Here is a 15,818-nt window from a genome sequence, read left to right as displayed (position 1 = left end):
AGAGGAGGATTCGGCCCTCTATTCCCACACAAATCACAGGTTTGTTAGAAACGATAGGCAATATAAACAACGAAGAACAGTAGATCAAACATAGAGGACATGAGATTTTAACGTGAAAAACCCTCCTAAGAAAGAAGGGAAAAACCACGGACACCGGCCAACAAATCTTCACTATATCGGGTGAGGTTACAAACGTCGGGGATTTACAACTTTTCCTATCTCAAAACGACGGCTTACAGGAAGTATATATAGAGATGGAAAAACCCTAATAGGCGACGATCCCATTACCGTGGGGGCTTCGCTTCGGCCCAAGCCTCCCGACGACGGGCCCCGCTTCGCTCCGTCAGAAGTTAACATTTATCTTGTACATAACTGAATTTGGATCACAACTCAACAAGGTTCACAAACTCAGATTACATGAACACGAGATGAATCATCTGAAGACCTGTAAAGCACAGCCTAGAGAGAGTTCTGTGAAAAAATAAAAAGCTGGAGAGGTCAGACTGGTTTGGGGACAACCATCACTTATTTACCAAGGCTATTACACAATCCAAAAATGCCCATAGATATTTTGAGCCGAACCATGGACCCCGAGGGCGTCATGGTCCAACCCGAGATAAAAGCATCCGACGGCCACGCGCCCTTCATGAGATAGCTTCACCTCGACGCGAAATCCTCGATGACACCACGTGCCGCCTCCGATTCTCGTCGGAACCGCACCCGGATTTTGAGGCACAAATCCAAAAATCGTCCACACAGTGGTTTTGAGGCTGAACCCATCAAACCGCTCGTGAGTAGCGTGCTCCATACGCGTCCCCCGCCACTCGACACGTGCCACCGCCGTGACCGCCCGGCCGCCAAGTCTTCTAGAGCCTCCGCTCGATCTGCCCGACCACCGTCTTGACTCGGTCAACACGGTCACTCCCATGTACACTTGCACTTGTCGATGTCCCCAAGTGTCAGCCACCGCGGCTGGTCACCTGGCCTGCTGGTCCCTTGGTCCAAGCCTCACGTCCGTCCTTCACCGCTCCCAGTCCATCGGCACGGCACATCCCTACTTGACCTTCACCTCGCCGTCGACCACCGCCTCCAAGCTCTACACCTGCGCACCACAAGTCACGAGACATGTCGCACAACCCAACTGGCGCCATGGTTAATTCACAAACTTAACCCAAGACATGAATCGCGTTGACAATCACTCATCACAAATCGAACCGGCACATTTCAACCTTGTGTTCGCAAATATTACACGTGCTAGAGGCTTGAGACAAGTAGGCGCACTGTCCCCAATGGACTTTGTCATCCAGCTATTGTCTTATGATGGGAATCCTAGGAGAATTTCAATTCTCACAAGACTACAAGAGTATCTTAATGGTTCACGGACAAGATCATAAGACGTGATAAAATAGGTAGTCGTAATGAACAAGATTGTTACGATATGAACTGCATTAATCGCTCACTAATGATTGGCTATAGCCTATAGATAGAATGTTGCGAATATCACACTTAAAGTATATTTTCTTTTGTTAATATAATAGTATACTACACGTTGAAGCTCGAATTATCATGGTTTATTTTTACCCAGTTACATGATCCTAGTTTATATCTACTGGTTTTCTGTTTGTTATAATAAGCAGAATAGGCATGAGCCATGACCCCTGCCAAAATTAGTAAAACCCCGCTACCGTACGCATGCAGTGCACGAGATTGCATGACGACCACCCGTTTACTCGCCCTTGGAAAATACTGACCACAAGAAACTCTTGATCACAAGAACAAAATTAATAGGAAAAACAATCCAGAATTCCAGATGGAGTAAGACGAGGGGAATGAAAGATTTATGTTACTGTTCCCGATAATTTAGCCTGCAAAAAAAGATTTTTTTTCCAGCATTATTATATATCCCAACAATTATTTATGTTACTCCTACTTTGTTATCAGCTGGGGAATGAAAAAGGAGAGCACATTTCTTTACGGCCACTAGCTAATTGCATATCACCCACCGGCCTGTCTCGCTAGCTAGCTAGCGCTCCTTTGCTTTGCATGCATTCTCTTCTCCTCCGCTTTCTTCGATCGTCCGGTCCGTCCAGCCGGTGGTAGGTGTACGTGTCTCATCGTCCAAGGCACCGGCCAGCTAGCAGGGGAATTGATCGATCCGTTGCATTGCCCGCCACCGCCACGCTTGGGCGGATTCAAGGGAATGGGTATATATATACTCATATGTACATATGTATAATACAACATTTTTGCAGCATTTTCACTCAATTTAGCCCAAAATCTTAGAGTTGGCTAGCTGAACAATTTTTTATTTGAGTATTTTGTGACTTTAATCATCGGTAACGTACTACTATAAATTATATTTTAAACCATTGGATTCAGGGTTTTTTATGTTGTGGAGGTAGGAATACCTAAGTTTCAAATTCTGGCTCCGCCACTGTCGCCACGGCGTCACCATTGCCGTAGCAGCTAGAGGAGGAGCCAGCTGCAATACAAACACGATCGGTCGATAATAATGGAGGGGTCGGAGGCGTCGGCGCGTGAGGCGCTGTCGACGGAGAAGGCGTTCGAGGAGGAGCGACTGCCGGCGTGGTCGGAGCAGATCACGGTGCGGTCCGTGGTGTTGAGCTCGGCGCTGGGCCTGTTCCTGAGCTTCATCGTGATGAAGCTCAACCTCACCTCCGGGATCGTGCCGTCGCTCAAAATGTCGGCGGGCCTCCTCGCCTTCTTCCTCATGAAGACGTGGACCTCCGCGCTGGAGCGGTGCGGCGTGTTCCCGAAACCCTTCAGCCGGCAGGAGAACACGGTGGTGCAGACCTGCGTCATCTCCTGCTCCAGCATCGCCTTCTCAGGCGGGTTCGGCACCTACATCCTCAGCATGAGCAAGAAGATCGCCGTCGACGAGGCCAAGACGAGCATCAACGTCGAGGAGCCGTCCCTCGGTCGGATCATCGCCTTCCTCTTCCTGGTCAGCTTCGTGGGGCTCTTCTCCATCGTGCCGCTCCGCAAGATCATGATCATCAGCTACAAGCTGACGTACCAAAGTGACTACGTTCCATTTAGATATAATTTCAAATGCCTACATAGTTTTATATGGCACAATGGATCACAACATCATGCATACATTAACTGCTGCAGCTTGTCTTCCATCAGATTTCGATTCATTTCATGCGTGGAGTCCGATCGATGGATTTCGCTTGTTTTTGCCGCGATTAATTTTCAGCAAATACTACACGGGTTCCGCGCCCGACTCCATGTGCATGTCTGAAGTCTGAACTGAAACAAACCGCGAGAAAATAGGGCGCCCGCCTCCAACCCCGTTGGTCCTAGCTAGAATGGCGCGCCACCGCCACCGCCATTCCGTGCCCCAAGCAAGGTCTCCCTCGCCCGCCTCCGATTCTGTTGGGTGTTGGGCTGTTGGCATGGGCGTTGGCGGAGTGGCACTCCAGCCTGCAAGCCATGGCTCACGTGCACGGCGGGCTGGCCATGGCGAGCTCGCTTGAGCTTGCTCTTGTGCTTTGCCTCGGTGATTCGATCGATCGGCTGGTGTTTGAATCTTGATCGAGCTGAGGAGCCGGACGAGGTGAGGCATGGTTGATCGACCTGTGCATCGGTCAGGCCAGGGTGGATTCCCCCTCTTCTGAACTCCAGTACGTCCAGTGTTGCACTGACAGTGGTTGTGGTGAACACTGTGTAGAAGTGGATTCAAATTAAAACACAACGAGCTAGTTCAAAAACCACGGTTAGTCAGTGATGATGCTCTAGTGTAGTCTAGTCAGAGATGCTTCCATATGAAATTGCAGCACTTGTGCATAATGAGCTATCAGACATGGCCCTAGACTTGTTCAGAGAGCTAAAGATTAGTTTTGTGTGATATTAATTTGTTTTATGATATTAAATTATGTTTATATGAATGCTAGTTGAAATGCTGTTGGTTTTTTTCTCTAAAAATTATGTATAAAAAATGTCAACTTGCTGATCTGAAAATAGGGGTAAAAACACAAATATCAAAATAAAACAGGGGTAAAGACGCATGGTTAAAGTTGTCCTTTTGTCTAAAAGTTAACACTCTTAGAGGGACTTCACAGATTAGGGATAAAGTCCCCTTTCTTTTGAATCGTAGGGGTAAAATCACAAAGTTAAAAGAAAATGAGGGCAAAATCACCATTTCACTCCAAAACAGAGGTAAAAACGCTTAAGCCCCAAACTATTTTCCCAAATGGTCCAAAAATGCATTTCCGCTCTCCGAATGAATCTGCTCCATAGGCCGGAGCTCTAACAAACAGACCTTTAACCTATATAATGTTCAGACTAACGCTTGCCTTAACGTGATACATATTTTCCTAGAAAATTAATACTTTCCTATCTCTACATTAGATATACTCTTAACCATTCATTATTTTGGTTCTAGCTTCCGACTCATTAAAACAAGGAGACAAAGTAGCTTGTTCGGCTGGTCTATAAGCTACTTGTGATGGTTTGTACGGCTGATTTGTTGTGAGAGAAAAATATTGTATCATGGCTGAAACGAACGAGCGAACATGCTGCAACTCAAGCTTGCCTAACGTCTTGCTAGAGAAGATCAATTCCACTACTGGATTCAGGTTCTTTGCCGAGTGCCTGAGGCACTCGGCAAAGGCTATATTGCACTCGGCAAAGCCTTTGCCGAGTGCGGCACTCGGCAAAGCACACACGGCAAAAAATTGATCGGCAAATCACTCTTTGCCGATTATATTTTATCGGGCACTCGGCAAAGGCTTTGCCGAGTGCCCCGGAAACACTCGGCAAAGAAAAGCGACCGTCACGGCGCCGGTTCCGTTGACGGTCACTTTGCCGAGTGTCAACCCTGCCGGCACTCGGCAAAGATTTTTTTAAATTTTTTTTAAAACTTTCTTTGCCGAGTGCCAACACGTGAGGCACTCGGCAAAGAGCTTTTATTTTTTTTTTGAGAATTTTCTTTGCCGAGTGCCAACCCTCCATGCACTCGGCAAACTTTTTTTTAAAAAAAAATTCTTTGCCGAGCGCCAACCCGGAAGGCACTCGGCAAAGAGCTTTTATTTTTTTTTGAAAATTTTCTTTGCCGAGTGCCAAACCTCCAGGCACTCGGCAAATATTTTTTATTTTTTTAAAAAAATTATTTGCCGAGCGTCAACCCGGAAGGCACTCGGCAAAGAGCTTTTATTTTTTTGGAAATTTTCTTTGCCGAGTGCCACCACTTCAGGCACTCGGCAAAGATTTTTTTTTAAAAAACTCTTTGCCGAGTGCCAACACAGCAGGCACTCGGCAAAGTTTAATTTTTTTTAAATTTCTTTGCCGAGTGTTATAGTCACAGCACTCGGCAAAGCTGAAAAATCTGTTTTCTGGTCGCCCATTTTGCCAGCTTTGCCGAGTGTTGTGACCATTGCGCTCGACAAAGGGGTCCTTTGCCGAGTGCAACACTCGGCAAAGTGACCCAAAACGGCAAATTTTTTTTTTGCGTTCCATCATGACAAATACATTCATACAAACATATATCACATATATATCTCATCCATCACATATATATCTCATCCATCACATATATATCTCATCCATCCACACATCCATCCGCCCATAACACATACATCACAATATGTAATAATAAGTGCTCAAGTCCATCCAAATAAGTTTACAAGTCCATCAAAGTCCACAAGTGCATCACAAGTCCATCACCAAGTGAACAACAAATGTAAAAAATACAACATGCACTCATCTCGGCCACTGCGACTGTGGTGAAGGCCTAGGTGCATCATTCGTAGGTGCATGAGGTGGATTATTCGAACCACCGTCAGATGGAGACTGCACAAAGGAGAAAAGATTGCATGTGAGACAAAATTATTTTGATAGCTAATCTAGGATGATAGATGCCATACAAGCAAAGCACAAGTGAAAGTAAAAAACTTTGATACTCACAGGAGTAGCTACAGCTGCAGGACGCGGAGGCGGAGGTGGAACCAACAGCCCAGGTGACAGAGACAAGCCCATACGTTGCCCAAGCCCTTGTAGGAAATCCGTAATGTCCATCAGCCTCTGCGCCTGGGCCTGCCGCTCGGCCCGCTCGGCCTCCAACTGGGCCCCCAGCTCCTGACGTTCCTTCATTTCTTGTTCCAGCCGGGCCTGCAATATTTCACTCCAATGTTTCAGTAATGCAAAGCTAATTAAGGTGTGTAAAGATCAATGTATGACGAGTAAAACAGGAATAACCTCGAGTGCGTCGACCCGGTGCTGTGCAGCGGTCGGCCGTGTGCGAATGGCCAGGGCTCTCGCTCGTGCTCCGTGCTCGGATCTGGGAGAGAGAGGGAGTAGAGGCCGTGTCGATGACGCCGTCGCCAAGCCAGAACCTGTCCATGCTTCTTGCCTTGCCCCGCCCTCATGACGGCCTCTCCATCGAAGTCCTGGGTGCTCGGATCGTGGTCTGCCCCATGGAGCGACCTCGCCACCTCAGTGTACTCACTGATGCGGGAGTGGACGCTCGGGTTCGTGTATGCCTCGGGCGGGTCCTCCAGGTTGAAGGAGACATCAGACGTCGTCCTTACCCTTGTGGGCCATACACCATGCCTGGAAGTCCGAGCAAGCCTGGCCACTATGTGACGCCGACTGCGAGAAAGACAGCACGATGATTAGAAATCAGACAGAACTGAGCGTGACAATAGATAAATCAATTCGCGTACCCATGCTTGTTTGTATCCGGCGAGGTTGCGGCTGCCTTGATGGTGTGCTGGACCTTACATCAGTAAACGATGGTCCCGGGCATCCCTATGCATCTTGAGGTACTCCTCCGTGAACCACCTGTCCACCATCATCGCCCAGCACTCGGGATACGCTTGGCACCACCAGGGAATCACCTACACGTCATCAAGTATTGGACATATAAGAAGATCAAATTAAACCAACTTAATCTCAAATCGAATCAATGTTGATGTTCTTCATTTACCTCAAGGTACTGCTCCCGGGTCAGCTGCATCTCTCTTGCGTCTTTCTTGGTTTTCCTCTCTCCAAGCTTCGACCCGTAGTAGGTTACGATGGCCTGGATGCGCGCCTCGTGATGCATGTCGGTGACGAGTTTTTTACAGGCTTTGGTAGTCGCCTGCTCCGCCCTGGCCTCAAATCCCTCCTCGCATCTGTAATAAGTCTGCATACAAAAGCGATGTATCGATTCATTATTTCAAGAAAAGTCTAATGAATGCGACGTATTGAGCAATGTTGTGCAAGGGAGACTTACCCAAAACTCTGCCTTCACCCGCGCCGCCTTGTTGGGGTACTCCGCATCGGAGGCGACGACGTAGTGGTCAAACGAGTAGGCCGGCTCCGTCTTCGATGCGTACGTGACAATGCCGGGGAAGTGCTGCCTGCACAGAAGACCCAGGATGCCGTTGACTAGCCGTGCGCTACCACCCGACACAACCACCCAGTTCCTGCACAAGTAATTAAGAAAAATTATTAGTTTTTTTCATCATATCATATGAAGTAGTGCTGATAACATATACAGTTACTTACTTTTGTCCTTCGGGGCGAATCAGTGGGCATTGGTGACGAAGCAGAACCTGTGGGAGGCTCGTGGGACCTCGCAAGTAGACACTCGAAGAGGAGTTGGAGGAAGCGGAACCCGTGCCTGCCGCCTCCCCCCCTCCTCCTCCTCCTCCACCTCCTCCTCCTCCTCCTCCGTCTGCCGAACCAACTCCTCGTCTGACTCGTCCATGGGCGCCACCTCCTCCTACGGCTGGCGGTCCTCCTCACGTGGCGTGGGAGGAGACGGCCTCCTCCTGCGGCTAGCGGTCCTCCTCCTCCTGTTCGATCCCTCTGCCGCCCCCTCCGCCCCCTCCTGCGACCGGCGTTGTCTTTGGTAAATCGAGTTCACAGACCTATGACGGTCGCCCGCCATCTTTGTTCAATCACCTGCAATAAAAAAGAAAAACAAGACGTAATTAGAAATAGGTGCAAAAATAAACAAAACATAATTACAAAAAATATAGTATTACATGTATTAGAAATATATGCAAAAATGAACAAAACATAATTACAAAAAACATAGTATTACATGTATTAGAAATAATCTTCATGATTGAAATTAGCTGGATCATAGGTCTCGTCATCACTATCAACATTGTCCAACTCATCAACACTATCCGAAGGAGGAATGTTGTCTTCATTGTCATTGCCGAAATGTAATCGCTCAAGCATTTGTATGTCCTTCAGATTTCGCACCTCGTCTCCAGCGTCCTCGTCATCATCCCTTTCATTATCTACTTCCATTCCTATCTCTTCGGTTAAGTCTATGTCAAACCTCCCTTGTAGCCCCTCTTCTTGATAGAACTCTCCATCATATGTGTTTGGGTTGAAGTTATAATCTTCATCGTTTGGGACAGGTAGTTTACCGTGTGGCGATACATTGTGCACAATAGACCAACCCTTAAGATGCTCGACGTCTTTGCACGCGTATGACGTATAATAAACCTGGACGGCCTGTTGAGCCACAATGTAGACATCTTTTCCTGGATAGACGGAATCCTGTCGAATCTCGACTAGCCCAAGCTTAGGGGTCCGTCTCGTTACACCAGGATGAAACCAGTGGCATTTGAATATGACAGGAGTAAGAGGTTTGGAACCATAAAATGATAGTTCGTAGATTTCTTCAATTCTTCCATAATAGTCGAGTCCATCAGTGCCGGGCGTAACAACTCCGCTGTTTGTGGTTTGTCGATTGGGACCGACTCTGCTCGTAGCTTGCTGTGTGAAAACTGATATCCATTCACGTCATAACCGGTAAATGACTTGACCCTAATGGCACAGCCATTTGCAACCTGTCTTAACTCATCACTTATAGGCGCATCAGTTTGGGCTTTCTGTTTGAACCAACAAATGAAATCGGGGCTCCCTAGTCCCGCACCCCGTGAAAGAAGGGTATCATTTTCTTGCGGTGTAGGTTGCCTTGATCCATGCCAGGATTGACGAAGAAATTCCCTGTACCAACGAGAAACAAGGGGGTTGGACGACGAAACAAGGACATACGGCGAAATGAAACAAGTTCGTTTAGAACTTACCGAATGAACGGTTGCACCTCGACAAGGTTGGTCAACACATATAGCATGATACTGCGCCACTCTTCATTTTTCAATTGCTTAATGGTCGATGCACTTGCGCTTCCAAGTTGCCCTTGGAAAAGGCTGAGGTTCGATTCATTTTCGCCAGCATTGTAACGAGGGGGTGGATTATGAACGTTAGGAAGTTTCTCAGTGTAGTATTTCTCTGTGAAGTTCGACACCTCCTCTAGAATGTATGCCTCTGCAATGGAAGCCTCAATTCTGGCTTTATTTCTACATTTTTTGCGAAGAGTCTTCAGACATCTCTCGATTGGATAGCACCAACGGTTCTGCACGGGCCCCCCCATCCGTGCCTCATACGGGAGGTGCACAATCAAATGCTGCATCGACAAGAAGCAGGCGGGTGGAAAGATCTTCTCTAACTTACAGAGCAACACGGGTGCCGCTTTTTCCAAGTCATCAATGACGGTCCGAGAGAGCTCCTTGGCACAAAGCTGGCGGAATAAGTAGCTCAACTCTGCCAGCACTTGCCAGACATGCTCCGGGACATAGCCTCGAACCATCGCCGGAAGAAGCCGCTCAATCCATATGTGGTAGTCATGACTCTTCATCCCGTTGACTCGCAGAGTGCCTAAGTTAACTCCCCTCTTTAGATTCGCTGCATACCCATCAGGGAACATTAGCTTCTTGATCCATTCAAGTACTTCCCTCCTTTGGTCCTTTTTCAAGACGAAATCAGCCTTAGGCCTTCTCCAGGTCTTGCCACGACTAGGAGGTTGCATCTCTTGATTTGGTCTATCGCACAACGTTGCCAGGTCTACTCTAGCCTTTGGGTTGTCCTTAGACTTTTCAGTGTCCATGAGTGTTGCCCAAAGTGCCTCGGCGACATTCTTTTCAGTGTGCATTACATCAATGTTATGTGGTAGAAGAAGGTCATCGAAATAGGGGAGCCTCGTCATGCCCGAGATATGAGTCCACATATGCTGCTCACCATATCCCACAAAACCACCTTCTTCATTGGGCACGAGAGCACCTATCTGAGCATGAACCTCGGCACCATTCATCATCCGCGGTGCAGGGTTTGTCACTTTGACGCCTTTCGTAAAGTTCTTGATATCTTGTCTGAATGGATGGTCAAGAGGTAGGAATTGACGATGTCTATCAAACGACGAATACTTGCCACCCTTCTGCAACCAAATAAACCTCACACCTTCCTTGCATATTGGGCATGGGAACTTCCCGTGAACACACCAGGCGCAGAATATCCCATACGCCAGGAAGTCATGCAGGGAGTAGTGGTACCAAACGTGCATTTTGAAGGTTGTCTTTGTAGCTCGATCGTATGTCCATACCCCTTCGTCCCAAGCACGGACCAATTCATCAAATACGGGCTCCATGAACACACCCATATTACTCCCTGGGTGTCCAGGAATTATCAACGACAAGAATACGTTATGTCGTTGAAAGGAGACACCGGGGGGGGAGATTAAGGGGGATAACAAAGACGGGCCAACATGTGTATGGGGCAGCCATCATTCCATAAGGATTGAACCCATCTGTTGCCAACGCGACACGTACATTACGAGCCTCATCTGCTTTGTCACGATGTTTGTCATTAAAGCGGATCCAAGCTTCACCATCGGATGGATGTACCATCTTGTCAGGATTGTACCGTTTGCCATTTTTGTGCCATGTCATCTGTTTCGCGGATTCCTCGGTCATGTATAGCCGTTGGATCCTCGGTAGGAACGGAAGGTACCGTAGGATTTTCATGGGGATCGTAAGTTGCCTCTTCTGGCCATCATCAGAGTCTACCTCCAGGTACCTGGAGGATTTACACTTTGGACAGAACTTTGCATGCTCGTGTTCTTTCCTAAATAGGAGACACCCTTTCGGACAAGCATGTATCTGCTCATACGGCATCTTAAGTGCTCGAAGGAGTTTCTGTGACTCGTACATGCTCTTCGGCAGAATGTGGCCCTCCGGAAGCAAGGTGCCAATCACGGCCAACATCTTATCGAAGCCAGGTCGACTTAAGTTTAACTCGGACTTCAACCCCATTAAGCGTCCAATGGCATCCAGTTGAGACACCGTTGACCGATCAGTGAAGGGGTTTCTGTGCCGAGTCCATCATATCGTAGAACGCCTGTGCGGCTGCTTCCATCTCCTCCTTCTCACGTCCCTCATCGAACTGTCCTTGGTGAAAGTCATCTAACATGTCTGCTACCCTCGGCATCAGCATCAAAAGCCTCCACCCGTGGTCTCACCACCTCCTCTCTCATACGATGGGCTTCACCATGGTGGACCCACCGGGTGTAGTCCGGCGTAAATCCATTCTTCACAAGATGTTTACCCATTTCCACCTTGTTTACCCTTCTCCTGTTTCCACATTTGCTGCAGGGACACAAAACTAGGCAATGTCCTTTAGCAGCGTTGCCAAATGCACTGTTCAAGAAAGCATCGGTCTTGTTCATCCATTCCGTGGTGTAATCACTCTGACTTCTCCAGCCCGTGTACATCCACTGACGGTCATCCATCCTCTAACATATGTATCGGCGAGTAATGTAACCATTAATTGCATGTACATGGTGTTCCTACTGTCTAATAGGTGAGGATAGGTCCTAATCCCACCCGCAGATGTGTAGATGAGGTTAGTTTCCATGCTCTACTCCTATCCGAGACAGAATTTCGGCAGCACCTCCCCGCTGTTCTCCAGATACACGTCCTGCCAAAGAAGAGTGTGTATCCGGAGAACAACAGGGAGGTGATGCCGAAACTCTGTCTCGGACTAGAGCAGAACATGGAAACTAACCCATCTACGCATCCGCGGGCTGTCCAAAAAGCGTGGACAATCCGAAATAGATACGGTCATAGATATGCAAAGATCTGCATACCTCCAACCGTATCTCTTTCGAACGGGAGACGCCTAACTGGGTTACGCGATCTACGACAATGATATGAAAAGAGGGGTTATACCTAGGGTGGCGACGGAGTCAGGCTAGCGGGGCCGTGGCGGGTCGGTGCAGTGGCGAGACGACGCGGTGCAGGCAGACCGACACTGGTGGCGAGAACTCCGACTCAACTCTGACGGGCTCTTCTCTACAAAAATGGAACAAAATACTGTTATTTACAAAAAAATTCAGGCAGAACCTCCCCTGCACGGTGAGGTTTCCAAAACCTGCAAAAAACAACGGCACGATGGCCGACAAGCACATATGGCTCAACAGAAGCCATGTAGTTTGGATATCAATCCATGCAGAAGAATATATCCAAGTAGTACCACTACTTGTACTACTACTTTCACTATTGCTACTACTACTACCATTGGTTCTTCTACTACTACCACTATTGCTACAACTAATATCATTAGTTGTACTACTACTACCACTACTTCTACTACTACTACTACCACTAATTCTACTACTAATACTACCACTAGTTGTACTAATACTACCACTAGTACAACTAATACTACTACAACTACCACTACCTCGACAATAATAAGTGAGAAGGCATACCTGACGGGCGACGGGGTAGGGGCGGCGCGTCGGGATCGGGCGGAGTCGGGGACGGGGTCGAGCACGGATGGCGTCGGGGCGGGTGGTCCACGGGGCGCCGGGGGCAGGGCAAGGCCGGAAAAAAGGCGCGGCCGGGGCGCAGGGCCGGCCGGGGTCAGGCGGCCGGCCGGGGGAAGGGCCAGCCGGGGGCACGGCGCGGCCTGGCGCGCGGGCAGCGGCGGCGCGGCTGGGGAAGGGCCGGCCGGGGGCACGGCGCCCCGGCAGGGCGCGAAGGCAGCGCGCGCTGGCCGGGGGCAGGCCGGCCGAGGGCACGGCGCGCGGGCGGCCGGGCGCGTGGCAGCGAGGGCAAGGCGGCGCGGGCGGCCGGGCGCGCGGGCGCGCGGGCAACGCGGCGTCCGGGCGACGCGGGCGCGCAGGCGCGCGGGGCGCGAGGTCAGCGCGGCGGCCGGGCGGCGCGGGCGCGCGGGCGCGCGGGCAGCGCGGCGGCGGGGCGGCGTGGGTCACGGAGATGTCCTGGTTTGTAAGTATCGTACGTGACAACGTGCACGAAATCTTCTGAAATTTTTATCATAGCCTCCACATATGATATCACGACATCTCAACATGTTTCATGATTTTCGGACTTCGTTTGCTTTTTATAGAATTTATAAACACTTCACACGCAATTTCGCGGACATGTTTCGTGAACGAGATGTCCGAAATTTCGGGTCCGTTCCTGGATACGGCCTCTCATAACACTCACTAACATGACTATCAATTTTCGAATCATTAAACTCCATTATTCGTACCACGTGCAGTTCAAATTTCTAATTTCCGGAAAAATTCAAGTAAACGAAATAAAGTAACTAAATATAACAAAAAGCCACAAAAAATCCCCAAATTGTAACTAGGAGTTTCTGGTGCTTTAAAAAGGCTGCACAAAAAAATTGGAGGCCAAAAACAAAAAAAACAAAAAAACTTTGCCGAGTGCCGGAGCATGGCACTCGGCAAAGGGTGTCTTTGCCGAGTGCCAGCCATCAGGCACTCGGCAAAGAATGTTTTAATTTTTTTTTAAATTTCCTCTTTGCCGAGTGCATACACAGGAGCACTCGGCAAAGAAATAATAAAAAAAAATTAAATCTTTGCCGAGTGCTGTCCAGGGGGCACTCGGCAAAGTATTTTAGAAAATAAAAAAATTTTCTTTGCCGAGCGCCAGATCTGAGACGCTCGGCAAAGAATTTTAAAAAAAAATTAAATCTTTGCCGAGTGCCGGATCTGAGGCACTCGGCAAAGAAATTAAAAACAAAAAAAAACAAATCTTTGCCGAGTGCCTAACCGCAGGCGCTCGGCAAAGAAGGCCGTGGCAGGGCGCCGTTTCACGGGCAGCCTATGCCGAGTGTAGAGATTTTGCCAAGAGTCTGGCACTCGGCAAAGAAGTCCTTTGCCGAGTGCCTGTGTTTGCCGAGTGCCCGGCACTCGACGAAGAAATATTTGCCGAGTGCAGCACTCGGCAAAGAAGATCTTTGCCGAGTGTCCGATTTTTGACACTCGGCAAAGAAATTTACACTCGGCAAAGTCTCTGTTTCCAGTAGTGCAAGGCAGCAAGCTCTTAATTTGCTAAGCATGGAACATATATAAGCAACAAAATTCTACTCCCTTCGTATTGGTAATTCAATTCGTGCTTGCTTCTATGTATAACAACTGAAAAACAGAAAAAAGATAATTGTATCCAAGTTGCTGAAAAACGACCACGTTTTTTTTTTTTGAGAACATGAAAAACGACGACGTGGAATGGTCTTAGACCAGTGGAGGAATCGTCGATTAGTCACGTCCATAAAGTGGGCTGTCTAGGCTTGCCGCTTGCCCTTCGCCCTTGTGGCTTGCGTAGCTATTGGAAGGCTGGCTGCTGGGCAGTTGCCTTGCCATCGAGGCTACCGAGGTCTAAAAAGTTTCAGGGTACGAGAGGTGGCCGCCGCGTCATCGGGGTCAGCTGACCCCGACGGCATAGCATATAGCTTGCATAGCATATATATAGCTTTCCCTGTAAGGCTTTAGGTTTCAGCTTCTTAGGCCTTGTTTTGAGTGAAGTTTGGGATTTTGGCTACTGTATCACTTTTATTTTTATTTGGCAATTAATATTTAATCATGGACTAATTAGGCTCAAAACATTCGTCTCACGATTTCCAACCAAACTGTACAATTAGTTTTTTTTCGTCTACATTTAATACTCCATGCACGTATCGTAAAATTCGATGTGATAGCTACTGTAACACTTTTTGGGAAAACATTTTGGAACTAAACAAGACCTTAGAAGCTTTTGATCGTAGCTTTGGGACCTTCTAATAATAATAATAAAAACTCTCTGAGACAAAAGCTCAAAAGTTCACTTTGAGGAGCTGGTTTTGGCTTTGAGAGTTTTTTTTTTTTTTTTTTTTTTTTTTTACTTTTGGGAGGTCTTAAAGCTGAGGTCTAAAAGCTCCCAGGAAGCTCAAATAAACATGCCCTTACACTACAACGTACAACATGCTCTATATATATGGAGTCAAAAAAATTAAACTAGCAGAGGTCGGTGGGATAAGTCTTGAGCAAAATATGTCTTTTGGGCATAATATCTATATACTTATCTTCTTTTAAATGGAATATCTGGGGCAGCACGAGTTGGCAGAGGTTGGTGGGGATGATTCGGAGTTGATCAAGGATGAAGAAGTCAAGTGAACACTAATGATGAGAAAAAAAGAGGACGAGGTAACGCGGCATATGAAATGATTTTCATAAACACGTGTTTGTCACACGTGCACTTGTACTAGTGTTACAAACAAATCACGTTTGATTTTTTTTACAAAACAAACATATTAGAGGAACCAATAAATCATTTTTTTCCTATGTCTTCTATTACCTTTTGGGAAGTAATGTGCTAATCGACATCACAGTTGTTTGGGAGTACCGTAGCAAAGCCCTATTACAACCATACTAGCTAAGATCAGTCCATCACAACATATGGTTAGCAATGAACACCTAATTACATGAACACCTACTTAGACAGGATCTTAATTAACCCAATTACATGAACACCTAATCACTGATTAGCAATTAATCGGCAGCATCAGAATGGCGCCTACCGCGCAACCAGCTCCCACACCGCAGCGGCAGCTTCGTCCGCCTCTCACACCACCAACGATAAAGCTCCGACGAAGAAACTACCACCCAAGTGGCTCATGGCTCTCATACCTGCCCTGGTGGTCTCGTCACCTTGATAAGTTGTAAC

The 15,818-nt window shown here is 47.8% G+C and overlaps 1 protein-coding gene across 1 annotated transcript; it reads left to right on the top strand.

Moving 5' to 3' along the window:
* Positions 1 to 1,993: 1,993 nt before the first annotated feature.
* LOC136468438 (probable metal-nicotianamine transporter YSL8) lies at positions 1,994 to 3,272 on the top strand. Its single transcript, XM_066467017.1, has 3 exons — positions 1,994 to 2,204; positions 2,403 to 3,041; positions 3,136 to 3,272. Exons 2-3 carry the CDS (start codon positions 2,513 to 2,515, stop codon positions 3,270 to 3,272), a joined length of 666 nt encoding a protein of 221 aa, XP_066323114.1. The 5' UTR covers positions 1,994 to 2,204; positions 2,403 to 2,512.
* Positions 3,273 to 15,818: the final 12,546 nt, after the last annotated feature.

This window comes from Miscanthus floridulus, chromosome 8 (genome assembly GCF_019320115.1).
Source record: "Miscanthus floridulus cultivar M001 chromosome 8, ASM1932011v1, whole genome shotgun sequence".
Taxonomy (NCBI): Eukaryota; Viridiplantae; Streptophyta; class Magnoliopsida; order Poales; family Poaceae; genus Miscanthus; species Miscanthus floridulus.
This window is presented reverse-complemented; position numbering and strand designations above follow the sequence as displayed.